The 25,821-nt window shown below is 39.3% G+C and overlaps 1 protein-coding gene across 6 annotated transcripts in view; it reads left to right on the forward strand.

Moving 5' to 3' along the window:
• The window catches only part of LOC134348485 (serine/threonine-protein phosphatase 6 regulatory ankyrin repeat subunit B-like), a 164,113-nt gene that overhangs the window by 24,943 nt on the left and 113,349 nt on the right, over window positions 1-25,821 (forward strand). For all 6 annotated transcript variants that reach the window (XM_063051940.1, XM_063051945.1, XM_063051946.1 and 3 more), the window contains exons 2-3: window positions 21,538-21,621; window positions 24,031-24,109. In XM_063051940.1, the coding sequence (XP_062908010.1) occupies window positions 21,538-21,621; window positions 24,031-24,109 (163 nt within the window). The remainder of the gene's footprint in view (window positions 1-21,537; window positions 21,622-24,030; window positions 24,110-25,821) is intronic.

A 25,821-nucleotide genomic window follows, 5' to 3' on the forward strand; every position in this document is an offset into this window, starting at 1 on the left:
TTTCCAATGCCTCCACTTCCTTTCTGTAATAAGGTGACCAGAAGTGCACACAATACTTCAAGTGTGGCCTAACCAAAGTTTTAAGTAGCTGGAAAGTTTTGTAAGAGGCTTCCTGACTCTTGTACTCAAAGCCCAGACTAAAGAGGGCAAGCGTGCCGTATATTGCTATACCACCCTATCTACTTGTATGACTGTTTTCAGTATGCTAAGGACTTGGACCCCAAGATCTCTCTGTATTTCAGTGTTGTTAGGGTCCTGCTATTAGCTTATATTTTCTCCATATATGAACACAAAACATAACACTGCACATTTGTTCAGATTAAACTCTATCTGCCATTTCCCTGCCCATATCTATAACTGATCTGTGTTCTGCTGTATCCTTTGACAGCTCTCTTCATTGTCCACAACTCCACCATTCTCTGTGCCATCTGCAACCCGCCCATCTATATTTTCATCTAACTCGTGTACATCACATACAGCAGTGATTCCAGAACCGAACCCTGTGGAACATTATTGGTCATGGACTTCCAGCCAAAATAACGTCCTTCCACCACCACTCTCTGTCTTCTATGAATAAGCCAACTCTGAATCTAAACTACCGAGTTACCATGGATCTCATGCACCTTAGTGTTCTGGATTGCCTTTATTAGTTTAGGTTTGTGTTCTCTGCAGTTTAGAAAAATGGAAGGAAATTTTATTAAAGCTTACAAAGTTCTTCCAGGGCTTGATAGGTTGGATGACAGGAGGATTTTTTCCTTGGCTGCATAATTTGGAACTTGGATGAACAGTCTCAATATAAGGAGTAGGATATTTAAAGTCTTTATAGCGAATTGATAAATTGGTTTATTGTTACATACACTGGGGTACAGTGAAAAACTTTGTCTTGCATGCTATCCATGCAGATTGTTTCATCACATCAATATATCGAGGTAGTATAAGGGAAAAGCAATAACAGTATAGAGTGTTGCATTTATTGAGAAAATGTAGTACAGGCAGACAGTAAGGTACAAGGCCATGACAAAATAAATCTTACAGTCAAAAACCCATCTCATTGTTCTAGGGAAACATTCAATAGTCTTATAACAGTGGGAATAGAAGCTGTCCTTGAGTCTTTTGGTAGATGCTTTCAGGCCTTTGTATCTAATGCCCAATGAAAATGGGAGAAGAGAGCATTTTGAAGTGTGAGGGTTCTTTGATTATCTGGCTGTCTTTCTGAGGCAAGTGGAAGTGGAAGTTTTTGTCATGTGCTGAACTTTGCTCATAACTCTTAAGTTTCTGTTTCTTGTAATCTGAGGAGAGCAGTTGCCATTCCAAGCTGTGATGCTTCTGGATAGGATGCTTTCTATGGGTCATCTATAAAAATTAGTGAGAGTCAGTGCGGACTTGTTAAATTTCTTTAGCCTCCTGAGGAAGTAGAAGTGCTGGTGTGCTTATTTGGCCATGACATTTGTGGTTGGACCATGACAGGCTGTCGGTGATGTTCACTCATAGGAACATGAGGTTGTTCCATTGTTGTAAACAGGACTGTATGCACCTCCCAGTCAATATTCAGCTCTTTCGTTTTGTTGACATTGAGCGAAAGTGTGACATCATGTCACTAGGATCCCTATCTCGTTGTTGTTGTTCTTTCTCATGCCTTCTGGTGCATCGGATGGCAATTTTTGCTGCTTCCTTAGCATTTTGTTTGTTTTCTTACAAGGTCAAGTTACTAGCTCAACACTCAACCCTGCACAGATGGAAAGTGTGCAAGGAGTTGGCCAGATTCAAAACTGGGACCATTGGCCTTGAAGTCTGGTGTTGATGCCACTCCACTATCACATTGCTGTATTCTAACTCTTCATTATTTGTCATTTAACCCACTACCATGGTGTCCTTAGCAAACTTCCTGATGGAATTGGGGCAGAATCTGGTCATGAGTGTATAAAGAGCACTAGTGTTGAGGATAATTGTGGGGTGAGGTGTTGCTGCCTATCCTTACTGCAGTTTGAATCAGGATATCAAACTATCCTGAGTCCCAGGTCCAGATGTTTGGATACGAGTTTGCTTGGAATCATGGTATTGAAGGCAGAGCTGTAGACAATAAATTGTCTGATGTAGGTGTCTTTATTATCCAGGTTCTCCATAGATGACTGTAAGGTCAAGGAGATGGTGCATCTCTTCCCTCCTCCCCCCCCCTGTTATTCGTGGGGCTAGGCCAGGGACTCCATCTAGGCCAGATGCTCTCTGCGGTTTTGCTCTCCCGAAGGCAGATCACTCATTTAACATCTGCAGTGGTGACTGTGGGTACAGGTGGATTAGAGATTATCAGGGCAGGTGGTAACATTCCATTCCTCTTCTGTTCAATATGTGCATAGAATGTGTTAATATTGGGTAGGTATGTACTGTTGCTGTCAAAACAACTTTGTTTTGTAACCTGTTATAGCATGTAAGCCCTCCCACAACTGGCAGCTGGTCTGGGACTCTATTTTGGACTGACATTGTCTCTTGGTATCCCTGATAGCTTTACGATGGTCATACCTCAAATTTTTGTATTAGTCAGGTCAGGGTCAGCTGATTTGGATGCTGCAGTCCTGGACTGTATCTTCCAGTTCATCCATGGTTCATCCATGATTTGCGGTTAGGGAACTCCTGGATTGACCTTTTTCAGACACGGATATGTACGCTGTTGCTCATAAAGTTGTGACGGTGGTGATATACTCAACTAGGCTGGCTGCTAAGTCTATAAGTGTGAACCAGTTTATTGACTCAAAGAAGCTCCTCTATTAGACTAATCTGGGAGAAATCTTTTCATTCGGAGAGAGGTGAATTTTTGAATTCTCTGCGAAAATCCAACCATGATCTTAAAGTGTAATGGTTTAGATGTGGCCCCTGGGCCATGTATCATATTCTAAAAGGTTCAGAGGTTCAGTTTATTGTCAAAGTATGCATGTACAATACAACTCTGATATTTGTCTACTACAGATGGCCGTTAAATACAGAAAGACCATGTGTGTTGATGAAAGACATCAACTTCCCTCTCCCCAGCACAAAAAAGAAAAGAAACAAAACTTGCAGATCTCAAAATCCCCTTCCCCGCAGCAAAAAACAGCCACAATAACAATCCCTGACCCCCCCACTCACAGAAAAGAGCAGCAACAATAGTACCAAACCCCCAACTCCCGCCCCTTACACACAAAAAATTAACAGATTCCCCCCCACACGCACCAATTGTCCACAAGAAAGAAAACACCGAAAAACTGAAGGAAACCAAGACAAAGTACAGTCCAATAATCACATAAAATCTCAGAATATGGGAATCATCTTTTCGTCTGCATACGAAGAGAGTAGCTGCACAAAGTCAGTCCTTCCATTAAGAGTGACCGCTGATCCGGGGCTGAATGTGCCGATCCAACTGCTGATGGAGCCATCACTGACCTTGACTTCTGCCTTCACCTTGATGCTTCAGTCTTCCTTGCTGCTTTGAGATGGAGTCAGTCATGATCCTGTACCTCGTCTCGTGTTCTAGATCCTTTTTGGCCCACCCTCTGACTCTGATCTCGATGAGGCAGCTCTCTGGATGCAGTGTAGCGCTGGATCCTTTGATTGAGTTCCAAACTGTACATCACAGGCTTCGACAATTTTAGTAACACAAATAAGACAAAAAGAACAAGCAGAAGGCGGAGAAAAAGTGAAATAATTGGAGAGTTTTGCTATCTGGAAGATGTCACCTGAGAAATTGTTGTTGCTGGCGCCATCTTGACAGAAAGAAATATTTAATCTGCAGTAAATAGCTATTTACTCTTGTAACTCTTGTAACAAGGTTGATGTTATTTTATGAACTTAATGTTGAGTTTTCTATATTAAATTGAACAGAATGTCTGAGCTGCACATGAAAGACAGTTTTCATTTTAGTCCCCTAAACTTACCAAAAATGACTGCAGACGTTAAACTTGGGATAACAGTTGAGGTTATTGATAACAATGAAAACAAAGCTCAAAGCAAAAGTTTCAAATTTGGATGCATAATCAAAGAATTTGTGAAAAGTCTTTTTTATTTTTAAACTAAAAATGGAGGGGATTGAAAATAAATTTTGTACATGTGTAGTTTGGATGATTTATGAATGACATTCAGCTGAAATAAAATGGACTATATCAGTTTGATTTGTGGGAGTAACAAAACAGAAATTTAAATCTTGTATTATGATGAAATTTCAATTAATTTACCAGATTTGGATGAGACAAACACGGAAACAAATAATTAGAATATGTTTGCGAATCGCCTGTTAACACTGATGAAGTAGTGAAATAGATAGAAGGTTAATACACTCCATAAATGACATTGTGTTTATTTTGAGTGAGTTTCCTCTCTGGTAACAGTTCAATTCATTCTGCACCAGCTTTTTAGTTAAATCTTGTCCAGACGTATTAATAATCCCAATTATTAGTTTGGTTTACTTTCATTTTCTTTCAAGAGATTTTCTGGCTGACATCAGTTCTGTTCTTATTATCAATCCACTTCTTGTAAAGTGCTATTTAGCCCATCATATCCTTGTCAACTGTCCATGAAAGTGCTTCTGTAGTTTTGCTCATTGGTTCTTTTTCATAGCCCTAAAATTTTTTCACCACTAATATTTATCTAGTTCCCTTGAAAGCCACATTGGAGCTTGCTTTCACTACAGCTGCAGGGAGTGCATTCCAGATTGCAACCACACCGTGCATGTGTCACTTATAAATCTTTTCCCCTCTATTTTATACATCTGACCTCTTGTCCTTGATCTATCCATCAATGGCTACAGTCTCCCGCTATCCATTCTTCCCATTGTGTGTATATTTTGAAAAATTCTCTCAGTCTTCAAAGCAAACAGGCACAGCCTCTCAAATTTATCCTTGTAATTTTAGTCCCTCATCCTAGGAATCATTCTCTGGCTCTTCTCTGATTCTTTGTTTCCCCACATCCTTCCTTTTAATATAGCAATCAAAGTTGAAAGTAATATTCAATTTAGGGCTAATGGTTTATAAAGGTTCATTAGAACTTCACTGCTTTTATGCTTTTGCCTTTGTTGATAACTCCCCTGCAATTTTCTTCCACGCTTCCCTCAAAATCCATGTATATCTCATCCAGTCAGACAGCTTTTCTAATATCTCAGCACTATCAATTTTTAATGTATTTAGTGCTTCATCTATCTTCTCCTGCACTAATATTTTGGAAGCACCCTTTCAATGTTCTCTGGTAATGCATTTCAGCTGTATCTGAACCATCTTTTCATTATAGCCATTCCATTCTTCATTTGTAGTTTTGTTTGTTAACTTTAGTTTCCAATTTACCTGATCCAAATCCATTTTCATTTCATTGAAATTGGCTTTTCTCCAATTATTTTAACTTTGTAATTCCATTGCGGACTTAATCAGTGAGTCCTTCATACTCTTAAAATGAAGCAATGATGGAATTGATAAATGTGCATAAGCAAACATCACAATATAGACCCACACTGTGAAGCTTGCTACGATTTTTTTTTGTTGACAATGTATGGCTGAGTTGAAAATGTTCAGATGTGGTCAAAAAGCACTTCTCCCAATCTCTCTGTTCAATACACACAGCACCCCAGGGCTGTTTGCTCAGTCCACTGCTGTTCACTCTGCTGACCCACGACTGTGCTGCAACACACAGCTCGAACCACATCATCAAGTTCGCTGATGACACAACCGTGGTGGGTCTCATCAGCAAGAACGATAAGTCAGCATGCAGAGAGGAGGTGCAGTAACTAACGGACTGGTACAGAGCCACCAAGCTGTCTTTGAATGTGAACAAAACAAAAGAGATGGTTGTTGACTTCAGGAGGACATGGAGCGACCACTCTCCGCTGAACATCAACTCCTCCGTAGAGATCGTTAAGAGCACCAAATTTCTTGGTGTTCACCTGGTGGAGAATCTCACCTGGTTCCCTCAACACCAGCTCCATAGCAAAGAAAGCCCAGCAGCGTCTCTACTTTCTGCGAAGGCTGAGAAAAGTCCATCTCCCACCGCCCCCCCCCCCCATCCTCACCACATTCCACAGAGGTTGTATTGAGAGCATCCAGAGCAGCTGCATCACTGCCTGGTTCGGTCAGCTGAGAAGATCATTGGGGTCTCTCTTCCCGCCATTACAGACATTTACACCACTTGCTGTAGTGGAAAGCAAAGCAAACAGCATTATGAAGGACCCCACGCACCCCTCACACAAACTCTTCTCCCTCCTGCCATCTGGCAAAAGGCACCGAAGCATTCAGGCTCTCACGACCAGACTATGTAACAGTTTCTTCCCCCAAGCCATCAGACTCCTCAATACCTAGAGCCTGGACTGACACCAACCTACTGCCCTCTACTGTGCCTATTCTCTTGTTTATTATGTATTGTAATGCCTGTACTGTTTTGTGCACTTTATGCAGTCCTGGGGAGGTCTGTAGTCTAGTGTAGTTTTTGTGTTGCTTTACGTAGTGCAGTGTAGTTTTTGTATTGTTTCATGTAGCACCATGGTCCTGAAAAATGCTGTCTCGTTTTTACTGCGTACTATACCAGTAGTTATGGTTGAAATGACAATAAAAAGTGACTTGACTTGAGAACCCTAAATAATGTTATTTTCTGCTTGCATTAGTTCTAATTTTCGTGCTTGTGTAATATGTATTATCTCTGTAAAATCATAATATAGATGATTACTAGTCTAGGCTGTAATTAAAGTGAAATGAGACTTTTTTGGACTAGGGTGGCCGTTCTTAGGAATGCTTCTGCCTAACGTATTTGCAGTAGTTTACCCACTGGTGTTCAACCAGTTTCTAATCTATATACTACTAAAACTCTCATTCTCTGTCTGTTTGTGACCTCCAATTAGCGCAAACGGTGCATTACAGTGGCACTCTTTTTGGCTAAATCGAATTAAAATGTGCTAACTTACAGAATGCGGGCAAAGTTCAGAGTTATATATTCATATAAAATTGCTCATTCGCCAAAAATCAACAGGCTTGCTTTGACCCAAGACCCGATCGGCCATCTTGGAAATCAGGATGCGACAGCCCGACGCGTGCACACAGCCAGTCTCAGCAGCGACACCTACCAGAGCAAAAGGGCAGGGCAGCTCTATTTCGAGGGGTCACATTCTGCTAATCACCATCAGCATGTGCAGGATTGGGACAGATCTAACTGCCACCCATCAATAAGAGATAATTAAATCTTATTGTAATGATGTACTTCGAGACACCCATAAAACCCTTTGCTGCAGTCAAAGGACAGTGGTGACTATATCACATCCATTTAGGAGAGTGCCAACCACATCACCAAGAATAATCAGCATCCTTTGGTGTTAGTGCTTTGTATCTTCTATCCAGCATTAGGGTAAAAAAAAAATGGTCAGCCTAATTATGCTGCGTGGAAAGGGAAGGGGGGCATTATGGTCAAGAGATGACGCCAAATGTCGGGAAGCGGCAAGGAGAGGGAAAGAACAAAAATTGGATTAGGCCAGGGCCGCAAGACTCCAGGATCAAAGAGTCGGGACAAAAAAAGATGAGAGGAGAAGAAGAGACAGAGGAGGAGAGGCATGCACATCTCCAGAATCAAAGACAAACAACAAACAGCAGAAGAGATGAAGAGGCGGGGGATGAAAGGGCTGCACGTCTCCAGAATGATAATGAGTGGCACAAGGGTGGCAGAGCAATACTCACAATACACTGGAGGAACTCAGCAGCTCGGGCAGCATCCGTGGAAACGATCAGTCAACGTTTCGGGCTGCAACCCTTCATCAGGACTGAAGAGGGAGGAGGCAGAGGCCCTATAAAGGAGGTGGGGGAGGGTGGGAAGGAGAAGGCTGGTAGGTGCCAGGTGAAAAACCAGTAAGGAGAAAGATAAAGGGGTGGGGGAGGGGATAGGCAGGAAAGGTGAAGAAGGAATAGGGGAAAGCACAATGGCTAGTAGAAGGAGGCGGAACCACGAGGGAGGTGATAGGCAGATGGGGGAAGGGAGGGGGAGGGAATTACTGGAAGTTGGAAAATTCACTGTTCATGCCCAGGGGCTAGAGACTACCAAGACGGTATATGAGGTGTTGCTTCTCCAACCTGAGCTTAACATCATGGCAGTAGAGGAGGCCATGTATGGACATATCTGAATGGGAATGTGAAGCAGAGTTGAAGTGGGTGGCTACTGGGAGATCCTGTCTGTTGTGGCGGACGGAGCGGAGGTGCTCAGTGAAGCAGTCCCCCAATCTGCGTCGGGTTTCGCCGATATAGAGGAGGCCACACCGGCAGCACCGGATGCAATAGATGACCCCAATAGACTCACATGTGAAGTGTTGCCTCACCTGGAAGGACTGTTTGGGGCCCTGAATGGTGGCGAGAGAGGAAGTGTAGGGACAGGTGTAGCACTTGTGCTTACAGGGATAAGTGCCGAGTGGGAGATCCGTGGGGAGGGACCGATCCCTGCGGAAAGCGGAGAGGGGTGGAGAGAGAAAGATGTGCTTAGTGGTGGGGTCCTGTTGAAGGTGGCGGAAGTTTCGGAGGATAATGTGCTGGATCCGGAGGCTGGTGTGGTGGTAGGTGAGGACAAGGGGAACTCTGTCCCTGTTGTGGTGACAGGAGGATGGGGTGAGGGCCGAAGTGCAGGAAATGGAGGAGATGCGTATGAGGGCATCATTGATGACGGTAGAAGGATCATGATCCCTAAAGAAAGAGGACATTTGAGATGTCCTGGATGGCAGATAAGCCAGAAATTATGCCATCAAAAGTGTTAAACAAGGAGGAGATATATTTGCTTTGCTACGCGTCGTTCTTCTCTAATAAACTGAGGTTTACTACTTCAGTTTCCAAAGCAAAGCGATACCAATAGCATTCAGGAAAATTTAATGTTCATTCTGGTCACATCAGACTGCACTACCATTCTCTCAAAGGGTGCCCCAACAGGTCTCCCCATTGTCTAGTGTTTGTCTAAAGCTTGAATCTTGAGATTCTTGTCCGGAGCTCTAACAATTAAACACTGGATGATTTGGAAAATAAAGTGAAGGAAAATGTATCGGGTAGGCGTAATTATTAATAATAATTATTGGGGACAACATAATAGTTGTGCCTCTTTCTTTTGTTGTGCCACGTGAACAATAAGATTCAGAGTTAAAGATTATAAAGAAGCAATTACAAAAGGCATTATCCACAGTTTATTATGTTATTGAAGAGCAGAGGAGGAAGAAATGTTTGCAAATTAGGAAAATAAGTACCTTCCTAAATTGCAGGGAGAGCTTAAAAATATTGCACCTGAGTTGTAGCTAAAATGGACAAAATTATACAAAAGTGTATTAATGCTTTAATAGTGGTAAATTTTAAAATGAGCCTTGCATATTTGATTTTGGGTTAGGTTGGACTACAGCTGAAACTGTATAAAAGTACATGGCACTTTTTGAATGCACTTTTTACAATTTTTTTTCTCTATTTACAAATGAATACATCTTCCAGTTTTAGATGGTGCTGGTGAAGCATAGCAAAGTCTTCCTGGCAGCAAAATCAACCATTAACTACTTCACTATTCACAATTTTTTTTCTCAATTGATTAATGCAATCAAAAACCTTTAACTTCCTTTTTGAAGTCAAGCATTTAAACCACCTGTATGCCCTGCCATTTTTGTGGTATAAATTTGAAGTCTTGAAAGTGCAGGATGGTTGTTGTGTGGCGTGTACAGGCTGGATCGAGCCTGTGGGGCCCAGACCTAAGAGTGGGTTATGAGCCAATGTTTGGCTGCGGGTGTAGACTTGGAAGCGATTTGAAGCACCAGAACCAAGGCAAAGCAAAGTTGTGGTGGCAAGTCCTGGACCTGAGAGGGAGGAATGACCCACTGTTTGGCCAATTTAAGTGCTAGGCTAGATCAAAAAGGTTAGGGTATTAGGGCTGGAGCTGAGGGATGAGACGATGTTCAGCTTGCTGCTCCGTGAAGTTTACTTGTCTCTGTGTTGAACTAAGACTATGGCTTGCAACAAATGGGCTCCTGGATTGGCTGTGACCGGCTTCATGGCTGTGGACTCGCTTTAGTGAACTTCAGTTCTGAATGTGATTTGCTTATTTTTATTGTTTGCACAATTGTTGTTTTTCTGCACATTGGGTGTTTGATAGTCTTCTTTTGTTTTAATGGGTTTGTTTGTGCTGTGGCTGCCTGTAAGAAGATGTATCTCAAGGCTGTATATAGTATACATACTTTGATAATAAAGGAACTTTGATTGTATTTCCCTTTTAGTTTTAATGTATAAACTGTACATTCCAAAATCACAAAAATCTCAATTAAACAAAAAAGTCTTAAAAGCTACATGAACGCAAGTACCTAAAATCTTTTTAAAATACCCTTTTAGTCAGAATTAATTCCTAAGATAAAGGAAAGAGAATAATGTATTCTCTAAGGGTACTCACCATGGGTATACAGGTTTCCCCCGCCATCTGAAGGTAGAGCGTTCCTATGAAACGGTTTGTAAGCCGTAATGTCGTAAAGCAAAGAAGCAATTACCATTAATTTATATGGAAAAAATTTGTGAGCGTTCGCAGACCCAAAAATAACCTACCAAATTATGCCAAATAACACACAAAACCTAAAATAACAGTAACATATAGGAAAAGCAGGAATGATATGATAAATACACAGCCTATATAAAGTAGAAATACTTTTCTACAATCATTGCCTGCATTGTTCTCTGTAGCGAAAATCTCACGCAAGCCCCCTTGGCAGAAACACGGTGGAAGCGCTGTTGGCAGGAACACTCTCTCCAGTAACCTTTAAGCTATGAGACCAGCCAGCCAAATCATAGCAAATAACACATAAAAATACACAGCCGATATAAAGTAGAAATAATGTATGTACAGTGTAGTATCACTTACGGGAATCGAGAAGACAGCACCAAGCATGCTGATGATGGTGTGTTAGGCTGAGTCGTCAGAGGTAGGGGTGGTGCAGTGGCCCCCACCCTCCAGATAATGAACTGATACCGATCTGCGAAGCGTGCAGGGGTTCAGCGGTAGCCGGTTGCACCCAGCACGTCTTTAAGAAAAAAGCCGAAATAAACAAGCTAATTAATTAGGTGCCGCCCGGCACGTAAATGTCAGCCCAGATCAGAGGTGACACAATCAGCAATCGTCTTGGATCTGGGCCGACATTTACGAGTGTCGGGCGGCACCTAATTAATTAGCTTGTTTATTTCGGCTTTTTTCTTAAAGATGTGCTGGGTGCATCCCGGCTACTGCTGCATTCTCCGCGGCCTGGGGGTTGGGGTGGTTTGTTTCCATCAGGGCAGGGAGGTCATCTTCTTCTATGTCTGCCTGCCTCGATGTTGAAGGTCGAGGTTCGTCGTCTGCTATGGCTGATGTGGAAGGCTTGCTTGACTGCTTAGCCTCGCGCATTTTTCTATCATACAGTTCTTTGTAAGCACTCAAACCATCCTGCAAATATGCCCTAAACTGACTTACCCTTTCAAAATTAAAGTCATACTTTATCATTGCAGCGAAAATCTCATACAGTTGCTTCACGTTCAGTTCCTGGACGACTTCACTTTCGGTCTGTTCGCTACTGTATTTGGTTTTGATTGTTATTCTTTCCTCTTCCAATTGCATCAGCTCTTCATCTATCAGTTCTTTGTCATGGGATGCCAAAACCTCTTCAACATCATCTTTGTCAGCTTCCACAAGCCAGACTCACTTTGTCCTTTGTTCACCACGATTGAAACGCTTAATTATGTCTAGTTTTATGTTAAGTGTAACACCCTTACGAGCTCTTTTAGGCTTTTCCGATACCTTAGAACTCATCTTGCAAACGGATGCTCACAGGCACGTATTTAAGCAATGCTGGCAAGAATGCAGTTCCGAATCCGGGGGAGAGCGGCTGCTTTTTTTTGTATGCTGCCTTTTTTCGTAACAGTGAAAACACCTTCTGTTAGTGAAAACAGGTAACTAATGTAGGTCTTTCGTAACAGTGAGGTTTCGTAAATCGAACATTTGAAAAGCGAGGGACACCTGTATTACAAAACCTGGGCAGTTTTGATTATTTGGACACATTTTTTATAGAGCAATCAAGAACCAGGGACCATTTTTTCTCTCCATAAGTGAACGCACTTATTGAGTGGTATAATGACTACTCAATAAGCCATTAAGAAGTAGCAGCTAATTGATGTCTAGTCTAATCCCCATCCTACTGATCTTGTAAAAGTAAATCCCCTGGCTTGCCTTGAACGTAACACCAGCTGTGATGTGAGTGGATGTTCATTCCTGACGCTACCACCACTAAGTGACTGCCCTCTTTCCCTGTTCCTTGCCCCACTCATCCCTGCATTCTCCAAGCAACTTTTTATTTGCACCATCAAAAAATATTGGTATTCCATTATTGTTTATCAAAAATATTAATAATAAAATAAATAATGTGATTTTTATATTTCAATTAATAAATCTAGGAATTGTATTCTTTATATTAGGTGGCATCATTGTATTTTAAAATGTCCTTTTCGCACACAGCAGAATTTCTTAAAGGTGTAATCAGTCCTGCATGCTGTGCTCAAAAAGGGCTGATACATTTTTTTGGCAGTGAATGATGCCTGATCATATTCATAAGCAGAATGTCAAATTTTACTGACTCAATTATAATAACTTTTAAACAAGTATGTTTTTGTTGGCTTCTTAAACACTGTTATTTTCTGAATTCTAACTTGACTCAGAGTGTTATCCCAGTTTTACCAACTTCACATTTGTCAAAATGTATTTTTAATTTGTTTTGAGGTTCAGGAGCTTGATAAGAAAATTAATATTCTTTGTGATTGTACCTTCTGTGTATTCCATTTTACTGCCATATAAGGTAATACAACAACTTATTTATTGTAGAAAATATTTTTATGAGCATTAGCATTTTTAACATATTTAATTTTGAATGGTTAGCCATTTTTCATACTTATTTCCTGCACAATATTTGATCACAACGCAGCAAGAAAAGATGCAGCAATAAATAGGAGTCTTTAATAAACTATCACAGGAGAATGTTTTAGTTTTTGTAATAGTCTTTATTTACTGTTTCAATAGCAATATTCAAGGTGAAGGGATTCAGAATCCTTCGAATTGGTCAGAATCAGAATAAGTTAGTTTTGATGTTTTCCATGAGGGGATTTAAAAAATTTGCGTTGTACATCAACCATTTATGATTTGTTGTTTAAAAACATCAAATTAGGTAAATTCAGTTACTCAGAGATGTTGTAAGGCTTTATTTTTTTTTAAAAAAACCTTGCATCTCAGGAAACTGGAGAACCTCTAAATGGTTCTTGGTTCACTTTTGCCCAATAGCTTTCAGGATAAAGGTAAAGCTCAGTTCTGAAAGTAGTATTCTAAATAAGTAGATTACATTTTTTATTTTGTTGTTGGCTCTATATTTATTTGACTAAAGCTGGTAACATTACCTTTTTATAAGGAAAAGTTCTGAGAGAAGAAATATTACAGTTATGATTCATTGTTATCTTTTGATATGACATTACAACTATACCTTTTTTAATGAAAGGAAATTCTCTTCTTATACTTTTCCATATCCTTCTGTAGCTGCTTTATATCTGTTATACTCACCAACCTATCTAGTTAGGAATCATCAATACAGGATCTCGAGATTGTTATCTATAGTGGTTTGATTTATTTCATTGTATTAGTACTACCATTTACACTCCAAAATGAATAATTTTATGGTCTTTGTAATATAATACAATTTTTGTATTATATTAGCAATCTAATAGGCATGTATATTATTGGGAAAGAAATTCACTCTGTCATGCTTTTGTGTGATTGGTCATCATGGTGAAAAATGTGGCATAACTGGAAATAAGCCAAATTGCAGACTTTCAGTAAATGAGCACTGTCAGATAACTAATACCATTAGGTTGGTGAGCTGTTTTTATAGAAAGTGACACCTGTCATGAAAATTTGTCATTAATCCCCATGAAATATTTGAAGATTCATTGCAGTACTTGTATATAAAATATATAAATTAGAATGGTATATACTCTGCATTTTCATTTTTTATTTAAAAAGTGAAACATGGGAGGCATGGTGGCCTAGTAATTAATGTAACCTTTACAGCGGCAGTTGTAAAATTGGGGTTCAATTCCCATTGCTGCCTGTATGGAGTTTGTATGTCCTCCTTATGACCGTGTGGGTTTCCTCTTACACTTCAAAGATGTATAGATTCATGTTAGTAAGTTCTGGACGTGCTGTGTTGGTGCTAGAAGCATGGTGGCACTTATGGGCTGCCCCCAGCACAAACCTCAGACTGTGTTGATTGTTGATGTAAAAAATGCATTTCATTGTATATTTCCCTGTTTTGATATACATGTGACAAATAAAACTAATGTTTAAATGTTCATTCTTATGTTCTAATGGTTGCATTAATTATGGAAATTACTTAGATCAGTTTGCGAGTTGAACTATTTTAAGAAATAAAAATTTTAAATAGTGTATTCCGGTTAATTGGGACACATTGGGGCCTGTACAGTTTGGCTCAAGTAAGCGGCTGCCCCAATTAACCAAATTTTCATGGGAATAGTTAAGACCATAAGACAAAGGAGCAGAAGTCGGCCATTTGGCCCATCGAGTCTGCTCCGCCATTTTATCATGAGCTGATCCATTCTCCCATTTAGTCCCACTCCCCCGCCTTTTCACCATAACCTTTGATGCCCTGGCTATTCAGATACCTATCAATCTCTGCCTTAAATACACCCAATGACTTGGCCTCCACTGCTGCCCGTGGCAACAAATTCCATAGATTCACCACCCTCTGGCTAAAAAAAATTTCTTCGCATTTCTGTTCTGAATGGGCACCTTTCAATCCTTAAGTCATGCCCTCTCGTACTAGACTCCCCCATCATGGGAAACAACTTTGCCACATCCACTCTGTCCATGCCTTTCAACATTCGAAATGTTTCTATAAGGTCTCCCCTCATTCTTCGAAACTCCAAGGAATACAGTCCAAGAGCAGACAAACGTTCTTCATATGTTAACCCTCTCATTCCCGGAATCATTCTAGTGAATCTTCTCTGTACTCTCTCCAACGTCAGCACATCCTTTCTTAAATAAGGAGACCAAAACTGCCCACAGTACTCCAAGTGAGGTCTCACCAGCGCCTTATAGAGCCTCAACATCACATCCCTGCTCCTATACTCTATTCCTCTAGAAATGAATGCCAACATTGCATTCGCCTTCTTCACTACCAACTCAACCTGGAGGTTAACCTTAAGGGTATCCTGTAAAAGGACTCCCAAGTCCCGTTGCATCTCAGAACTTTGAATTCTTTCCCCATTTAAATAATAGTCTGCCCGTTTATTACTTCTGCCAAAGCGCATAACCATACACTTTCCAACATTGTACTTCATTTGCCACTTCTTTGCCCATTCTTCCAATCTATCCAAGTCTCTCTGCAAACTCTCCGTTTCCTCAGCACTACCGGCCCCTCCACCTTTCTTCGTATCGTCAGCAAACTTAACCACAAAGCCATCTATTCCATAATCCGAATCGTTGATGTACAATGTAAAAAGAAGCGGCCCCAACACGGACCCCTGTGGAACACCACTGGTAACCGGCAGCCAACCAGAATAGGATCCCTTTATTCCCACTCTCTGTTTCCTGCCAATCAGCCAACACTCTATCCACGTATGTAACTTTCCCGTAATTCCATGGGCTCTTATCTTGTTAAGTAGCCTCATGTGTGGCACCTTGTCAAAGGCCTTCTGAAAATCCAAATATACAACATCCACTGCATCTCCCTTGTCTAGCCTACTGGTAATTTCCTCAAAAAATTGTAATAGGTTTGTCAGGCAGGATTTTCCTTTAAGGAATCCATACTGAGTTCTACCTATCTTGTCATATGCCTCCAGGTACTCTGTAACCTCATCCTTGATAATTGACTCCAACAACTTCCCAACCACTGATGTCAAGCTAACAGGTCTATAATTTCCTTTTTGCTTCCTTGCCCCCTTCTTAAATAGCGGAGTGACATTTGCAATCTTTCAGTAAAAGATATTAAAAAAAGGCAAACTACCATTTTAACTGAATAACAAATTGGAACACTATCAACACAACTATAGTATTATAAAACTATGTATTAGTTTCTTACAGTAATTGATGGAGGAGTTAATCTAGAGTACGCTGTCATTCTCAAATAGCTGCTCTATATACTGAATCCACCTCTCACATACTTTATCTGGATCTTCATAAAACTGGTGGATAAAACTTGTGAGAGGTGGTTTCACTATATAGAGCAGCTGTTTGAGGATAATAGAGGGGAACCCCCAGATATTAAACACCCTAATTCTGGCCCACCTATTATCAAAGAAGAAATAACTAAAGCAATGAAAAGCATGAAACATAGTAAAGCCACTGGACCTGATGAAATTTCACTGGAAATGATACAAGCCGTAGAAGATCTGGGCATAGATATCCTTTTTGAACTGTTTAATGGCATATATGAGTCTGGTGTATTGCCTGGCGATCTCTTGAAATCAGTATTTATAACTCTGCCAAAAATTCCTGGAACTATTGACTGCGAAAGTTATAGAACAATCAGTCTTATGAGGCATATAATAAAGATTTTGTTGAGAATTGTTCTTTCTTTTTAAATCTTTTTATTGAATAAGTATACAAAAAAGGTAAGCCATATAAACATTAATACAATGTTAAAGTATAATAAAATTCCAAAAGGTATCAATACCAAAAAAAAATACTACAATGTAATTTAAACATAAGAAACCAAGATACCATAATAGTATACTAAATTTTATATATATCAATGGAAAAAAAAAGAAAAAAAAACCCCCCCAAAAAAAACCCACCGTGCAACTAACTAAAAGCAAAGCAAAGCAATGGGCTAACTTGAAACCAAACAGAGTTAAACTTAAAATCACGTCCTCAATCCCGACCTCCATTAAAAACAGTGAAAAAAAAACAAGAAGGGTAAATATTACATTAAATGAAAATATCGAATAAAAGGTCCCCAAATCTGTTCAAATTTAAATGAAGAATCATAAAGGTTACTTCTAATTTTCTCCAAATTCAAACATAAAATCGTCTGAGAAAACCAAAAAAAGGTAGTTGGAGCATTAAGCTCTTTCCAATGTTGTAAAATACATCTTTTCGCCATTAAAGTAAGAAATGCAATCATTCTACGGGCTGAAGGGGAAAGATTACTAGAAATTTTAGGTAGTCCAAAGATAGCAGTAATAGGGTGAGGAGAGATATCTATATTTAATACCTTAGAAATAACATTAAAATATCTCTCCAAAAAGTTTCCAAAGTAGGGCAAGACCAAAACATATGAGTTAAAGAGGCTATCTGCCCCGAACATCTATCACAGAAAGGATTAATATGCGAGTAAAAACGCGCTAACTTATCTTTGGACATATGTGCTCTATGAACCACTTTAAATTGAATTAGGGAATGTTTAGCACAAATAGAGGAAGTATTAACTAATTGTAAAATCTGCCCCCAATCATCCACAGAAATGGTAAGCCCCAATTCCTGTTCCCAATCTACCCTAATCTTATCAAATGGAGCTTTCCTAAGTTTCATAATAATATTATAAATCATAGCCGATGCACCTTTCTGACATGGATTGAGGTTAATTATCGAATCTAAAATATATGTAGGAGGAAGCATTGGAAAGGAAGAAAGTATAGTACTTAGGAAATTTCTAACTTGTAAATATCTAAAAAAATGTATTCTTGATAAGTTATATTTATTAGATAATTGTTCAAAAGACATAAGGGAACCATCTAAAAATAAATCCAAAAACCGTAAAATACCCTTAGTCTTCCAAGTTTGAAGAGAATTGTTCTGAGTCGAATTAAAAACAAGTTAAGACCAGAAACTTCTAAACTACAATATGGGTTTATTGAGGATAGAGGAAGTAGGAACGCAATTTTCATACTACGAATGCTTTCAGAAAGGGCAGTTGAATATCAAAATGATGTCTTTTTATGTTTTATTGATTTCACTAAAGCATTCGACAAAGTGCAACATGAAAAATTATTTCCGATTCTTGCTAAACTAAACATTGCTGGAAGGGACCAACAACTGCTTCAAGATTTATATTGAAACCAAATGATGGCGGTAAAAATTGATGCAGTTGGACTAAGATTCAAAGAGGAGTTAGACAGGGATGTTTAATATCTATAGTGAAATGATTCTCAGAGAAATAGAATACCGAGATAGGATAAAAATTGGAGCTGTTAACATTAACAATATAAGATATGCAGATGATACCACCCTAATAGCAAGGGCTGCAGAAGACCTACAAATCCTAGACAAGTACAAATCTGTCAAGTAGGGGACCGTGCACAATTTTGATTTGATGGAGACAGATGTGAGAGTACGGAGGAACATCTGGAGAAACTTCTGAAATGCCCGCTTCGCTGCCGCTGCTACTGTGTGGTAACCGGAATCTTCAGAGCAGAAGGCCCCGAATCCTCGGCTTTGCTTGTTTCGGCGGCCAGGGCTAGGTTGAAGGCGCTCGGCAGAGGATGGCACTCGGGAAGCTGTATCAGAGGAGCTGGTCGGAGGCTAGAAGTTTTCAGATGGACGGGCTTGGTGTTGGCTGTGGTGGGCTGCTTCCAAAGCATCGGCAGTTGTCGGTGCCTTGGAGGTTTATGGCAGGGTGTTTCTCCCTTTTGCTGCTTGCTATCGGGGGCTCGGGAGTCGATCGACTCGGGACTTCGAGACTTTTTTTTTACAGTGCCCATGGTCTGCTCTTCATCAAATTATGGTATTGTTTTGCACTGCTGTAACTATATGTTATAATTTGTGGCTCTGTCAGTGTTAGTCTTTGGTTTGTCCTGTTTTCTGTGATATTACTCTGGAGGAACATCGTATCATTTCTTAATGCATGTATGCATTTCTAAATGACAATAAAAGAGGACTGTGTGTTCTCATAATCTAAAAACAAGTGCAGATTTTGGTCTAACCGTCAACTGTAACAAAAAAATAATCACCAAAATGTATGGTAATATCAAAACAGCAAGATACTCCCAATTGCCAATTGTACACAGGTAACCAAGAGATTGAACAAAAGACCAACTTTTAATTACCTTGGTACCTTTATATCACGAAATGCTAGAAGTAGAAATAAAAAGAAGAATTGCCATTGCCAAAACCAACTTCCAAAAAATGAAACCCATTTTTACCAACAGACACATTTCTATGACAACAAGGCTTAGGCTACTAAAATGTTCCATCTGATCAATCTTGCTGTATGCTTCCAAAACATGGACTATAACACCAGAACTCCAAAGAAACAGAAGCAACAGAAATGTGGTTTCTTAGAAGAATGCTGAAAATATCATATAGAGATAGGGTAACTAATGAGACAGTACTCCAACGTGCCCATACAAAAAGATCTTTAATGAAAACATTAAATGAGAGGAAACTTAAATTCCTGGGCCATGCCATCAGAATGGGAGAAATAGAATGCCTTACATTACAAGGCCATATGCCTGGGAAATGCAGAAGGGGAAGGCAAAGAAGAAAATATATGGACACAGTGAAAGAACTAACAGATCTAAGTGTGTGAGATATTGATGCTGCATGCGATCGTTCGATGTGGAAAGCCATGCTCGCCCAAGCGTGTAACGCACAAGGCACATGAAGAAGAAGACGCTGTCATACTCTTTAGAGTGACTGTAAATGAACACATTCATTGCAGAAACCTAGTGTAGATAATGGACTGGCTTCATACAATCCTTTTGGATTGCATCCTCCAAATCTTTATATTAATTGTAACTTCAAGGGTGATTGCTGATACCTTAATTCTTTGAAGTTCCTAACTTGTTGAAGAAGTAAAATCATTTCGGTTTCACTCTCAGCCATTTCTGGCATCTCAAAGTCTGAATGCTTGAAAACATAGTAAACAAAACAGTTCTGAACTGTCTTACGGCTTATTTCTTACCAACTATCAGTGACATGAACCACTGCTTTTTGAACACAACACATGCAACTGATGCTACTTAAAAACTGTTTGCTCTAAGCATGGTGTAGTGTCTATGCAATGGCCATGCAAGTGCATGCAACTGATGCTAGTTGAAACTGTTTGGCAGTGGTCTCCTGCCCCAAATATGCAATAGAGTGTCCCAAGTAAATGAAGGGAATCCTGGCTGTTCGCTTGATTAGTTTTTGTTCTTTAGGAGATGGCCCAACTAAGCGGTTGCCCTAATTTAACCGATGGCCTGATTAACCGGAATCCACTGGATGAAATATAAACAAATAGAAAAAGCTGGAAATCTGAAACAAGAACATTTTGGCACATTTTCCAACATCATCGTTGGGGAAAAAAAAGATTGTTTTAAAATGCAGTGAAGTTACAAAAAGGATAAATGGGGCAAAGTAAATATCTGTGATAGCTTGAGGCTGGGGTTGTTGATGGATATTTGGGGGTTGCAAAGAAGTGTTACAAATGATAGATCAGAGTAGCCTTATGTGGGGTGGGTTGGGTGTTTTGGGAGGTGGGTGGTGTGCAGGGGTGAATCTGAGTCAGAATCATTGAAGTATGACTTGTAACACAAGTGCCTGATAAAGGTAGTGGAAAATTAGTTATTAGGAGTTGGAAAATGTACTGTTGAGTCTGGAAGCCTGCAGTTTCAGGCAGCAGATTAGGTGCTGTTTCACAACCTTGAGACTTGTGAACCAGGAGGCTATAGACAAATAAGTCAGTGTGAGTGGGATGGAGGAAGCAGGCTATTAAGAGCCAGGGTCACTCCTGCAGACTGAACATAGCTGCACCCAGTTTGCTGTTTGGCTTCTCAAGTATAGACTCCACTGTGCATAGCCTAGATTGACAGGCATACAAATGAATCACTGGTTTTCCTGGAAAGAGAGTTTAGGTCCCTGGATGGTGGGAAGAAAAGAGTTATTAGGATGGATGGATGATGAAAAAAATGTGTAGTTTAGGGAGTGTCTGGTGGGGATGGAAGACCCCTTTGAAATGCTACAAAGGGAGAAGAGTGTAGTATGTACCTGATGCTGGACTACTGGTATAAGTGGAAGAAATTGTGCTGAATGATCTGTGGAATGTGCAGACCAGTGAGGTGAAAGGTCAGGATCAGGAAATTGAGTGGAGGCAAAGGTGTGGAAAATTGGTGAGATGCCAAGTATTGCTGAGTTTTCTAGCATCTTCTGTCATTGAAAGCATCCATTGGTTTGAAGCATGTGCCCTAAACTTTGTCTACCTTGTTGAGAAAGGAAAGAAAAAAAAAAGATTTTTAATAATGAAGTGGGTGCTGGAGTTTAGAAGTAAAATCAGAAAATGTCTATAGACATGTGTTTATATTTTTTTGCATGATTCTTGAAGCAACTTGGGCTTAAATGAAAAGAGACTGTTAATGAATGGCTTGCACATAGTTTTTATCATATCTCTTGAAATTGGAATGCTGTGTTTTTTAAAATCCATATTAGACAATTCTGGGTTTTTTTTACTATAGATACTTATTTGCTTGAACCTTTTGTGAATATGTGTATATATAAAATGAATAACATGAAATGGAACTACTAACAGTTTTTCTTTTCTTCTAGCCTCCGTTGGTCCGCGCAATATTTAGTGGTGATTCTGAAGAAGTACGTGTGTTAATTTATAAAACGGAAGATGTCAATGCTTTGGTAAGTCACTTAAAAGGTTTTTTTTAAACTGGAAACCTGTTTCTTGACCAAATGCTATTCTTTCATTGAATAATGTTTTGGATTGGGGCAATGATTATTGGGCAAGTTCAACTAACTGAACAATATTGCATCTGTTGACCAGACCTGAGACTTTTTCATTCGTTATGTTTGCCTGATGTACATGATTTATCCCAAGATTGGCTATACATTTAAGAAAATACTGTTGGTCAGATTTCTCTTTAAATTTTCGAAGGATGTTAAAAGCTTATTTGCATCAATGCATATGGATGGCCTTGCAACAAGTTGATCTAATGAATGAACTTATTTATTTGTATATAAGAGGTTATTGTGCCCAAGCTACTGTGCACGCAGTTCATTTGCATGTAATGCTGTACCTAATGGAGACACTGCTTGAGGGTGATAAAGCCAGTGTTTTATGCCTGGGAATTAGTTTGTTCAATATATCTGAAGAGGGTGACATAAGATCCTGTTCAATTAATATGCCCTGTTATTTCCCATGTTTTTCTTGTTGACTTGCATGCTGGTCAATTTGCCTTTGCTGAATGAATATTATTTACTGCTGAGTACAGCATTGGAGGTCGTCTTGGTGCAGTGGATGTAACAGCCAGCAATCCAATTGCCATGTAGTACAGGTTGAACATCCTTTATCAGAAATGCTTGGGGCTGGATGTGTTTCAGATTTTGGAATTTTGCATCTATAAAATGAGGTACCTTGGGGATGGGGCCCAAGTTTAAACACAGAATCCATTTATGTTACATATACGACTTGTGTATGGCTGGTGTGAAGCTCACGGAATGAACAGTCTGCAGTTGGAGCACAGTCTGATGTGACGAAGCTGAGTTGTCCACAGACTGTATCGGAGTTGAGTGATTGCCTCCGACCGATTCTATTACTGGGTTCCAGTGCTACGATTGGCTTCATATCCACATTGATTTGAAACAGCCACCTGTTCCACAAAAACTACGATGGCGGGTGTAGGGGTGTAGTTTCATATATTTTTAGTCATATTGTACATGAAACATTTGCCTTCAATTTTCAGTTTGCCTGATAGATATTTGCATGTTTCATAATCATACTGTTAAGTGGCATACCTTCACTCCACTGAATCCACTTTTTCAATACACAATTGAGATCTTCATTGTTCACTTTATGTATTGTTTTTCTATTTTGCATTAACTTCTGTTCATCACATATGTAAGGTCACTTCTTAGAACTGTATGTGGTGCACAGAGACCTGTGCATTGCCTGGGAACCTTTTCAGCACCTTGTGGAATTTTTCATTTGTGATGCCATGTCAGTGCTTAAAAAAAAAAAATTGGATTTTGTAATTTCGGATAAGGAGTACTCAACCTATATTAACACACATCTATCCAGCAATAGCCAATGAATGTCAAATTCACATGTTGCTGTGTGATCCCTGGTTAACCGATTTGCTGAATTGGAAACTATTCCTGTCTGAACACCCTGATCTTTGTGGATGAACTCCTGTTAATTTGACTTAGTTAAGAGCTTTCTTGTCTGAGCTAAGAGAGCTGTGAGTTCATTCCCAAGATTTGTCATTTTAATGTTGGTATTATACCATACTGAGGAAGTGCTGCTTAGAATTTATCTTATTAACTGTTTGTTGAACTTCCTGTGCAAAAATAATTATTACCCTTTATTTGAAAAATAATTTATTGACTTTAAGATGTCATGAGGGCATGGTGAGATTATATATAAATGTAATGTTTGTTTCGCCCCCAATTACCATAATTCATTTGACAATTGGTGAAAGACTTGTTTTTTTTTACTGTATCAGATCATAAGTATTGATCATTGCACCTGGACAGAAGGTTTAATAATTTATTGAAATATTTCTTGTGTCTGACAAAAGACTGGGAAAGCTTTGTGTTGAAAAGAGGTCAGGGAGTCCTCCTGAGATCCTGGGTAAAACGTCATCAAATCAACTTCAACAAAAAAAAACTTTTAGCTCCTTTGTTATTAGTGCAAGCTTGCTGCATGCAATTGGTTTTCACAAAGTACTCTGTTTGTCCAGCCAGTTCTCAGATATTGGAGAAAAGAAAATGTAAAAAAAAGATAAATATAAATATAAATCTAGTCCAACATGCTTGGGGGAGCACACGAAGTATAAATTCCTGCATGCCTTGTTTCTTTGTGCTTTTTGATATGATTTCAGGATTTGGCTAAGAAGTCAATTGGACATTTTATTTTTTAAGTAGTTAAAATGAGTAACTTTTGGATGACACACTATGTAGAGCCACTGCTTTGCAATGCCTGACACCCAGGTATAGTCCTTGTCATGGATACAATCACAACTTCATTATTTATTAATAATGTTTTAAAGAGTGCACTGCGTGTTATTACTGGGGTTATTTTTGTTCCAAAAGGATTCAGAGAAACGGACACCACTCCATGCGGCTGCCTATCTGGGTGATGCTGAAATTATTGAACTCCTTATCCTGTCAGGTAATCTCATTGGGTTGCATGCTTATTTCTGAAGACCAAATGGGAATATAAGTAACAAACTTAAATTGTTTTTGGATGTAAACATAGAGTAGAATTTCGTATAGATTCAAAATGGTGCTCATGAAAAATTAAGGAATTGTTGGATTTGTTTTATTTGATGCGTTTCTTTTTTATTTTATCAGATTAATGGAGAAAATCTGAGGTTTATATGGGAGGGAAACCTATTGCCATATCTTTGTATTACTAAGACCATAAGACGTAGGAGCAGAATTAGGCCATTTGGCATGTTGAGTCTGCTCCTCCATTCCATCATGGCTGATTTATTATCATTCTCGCCCCTTTCTCTTGCCTTCTCCCCATAACCTTTGATGCCCTAGTAGTGCAGTAGATAGTTCAAGATCAAACAATTCTCTTTTCTGACTCTTTAATGGACAGTAAAAATAAGTTATCTGTTTATCTTATTAAGCAAATTTTTAGTTTTGTTTGCCCATATGTTGACTTTAATAATATTTACTTCGCAATACAGGGTTTAAGATATCCTAAAAGTATGATTGGCCCGTGACAAATGGGAGCTGGTCTAGAAATTGTGAACCAAATAGAATGTAAAATGGTTGATTTCTGTTTTGGTATTCCTGTCTGAGGTGCTATTGAATGGAAAATGTACTACTTTGGGATTGAGGCCAGAGAAAAGAGTTGATTGAGGATTGGGGCCTGGTATCAGTATAAGTAAGGTAAATGTCTGACGACTGGGACATTGGACAATAGAGTGCTATGGGACTTGGGAGTAATTGGGGGCTTTGGAACTTGGGGATTGAAGGGTTTGGGAGCTAGAAATATTCTGAAGAAGCTTTGGAGTATTAGGTTAAAGAATATCAAGAATCCTGGAAATACTGGGAAATCTCAGAGGGAGGAGATTTGTTAGCTATGAAATTGGGGAGTGGCCAAAGTATGAAAGATAAGAATAGGATGACCTCAGTTGCAGTTTTCAAGTCAATTTTAATTGCACTGGGGAGAAAAATGCTGAACAATTATATTTTGAGGCAATTATTATAGGAGATGTTTTGGAACTGAGTTGGGTCATGGTAATGGATCCTGTGAGGCAGCCTTTTTTTCTGCCTTGGAATTTCTGGTTTTCAGTTGGAAATGTTTGCATCTATTCAGGTGAATTCCTCTTAAGTCACACAAAAACAATTTTCAGTTACATAGCATCTTCAACAAAATTAAAGGTCTCAACGCATCTTGAAACAATTTTATCAGAAGATTGAGAGCAAGTTGCTTAAATATTAGAACTGGTGATCCAAATCTTTGTCCGTGTAGGTTTTAATAAAGAATGTGGGAGACAAAAATGGACAATTTCAGGGAGGAATCTTAAAACTTGCAATACAGGCAGTTGAAATCTTGGTTAGCAGTCTGTGACTTCTGTTGCTCAGTGATAGATACATGGTGCTTCTGTGTTGATGGAAGACCTGATTTAAGAAAATCTGATTTCATGTAAGTTCTCCCCGACTCTGCTCTTGGGTATAGTACTCAAATCTCTTCAACAGGAAATAATACCAAGAAAATTCCCAGTAAAAGCCTGTGATTTTTCCAGACTCTCCTTCAGATAAGGTCAAATGTTATGAGCTCTGAGCCATTTGTCATTTGTGCACATTAAAAAAAATTGAACTGCTGATATTTTTGTAACCGATTAGTAGGTCAGCATCCCCATCATT

The sequence above is a fragment of the Mobula hypostoma genome, chromosome 6 (assembly GCF_963921235.1).
Source record: "Mobula hypostoma chromosome 6, sMobHyp1.1, whole genome shotgun sequence".
NCBI classification, from domain to species: Eukaryota; Metazoa; Chordata; class Chondrichthyes; order Myliobatiformes; family Myliobatidae; genus Mobula; species Mobula hypostoma.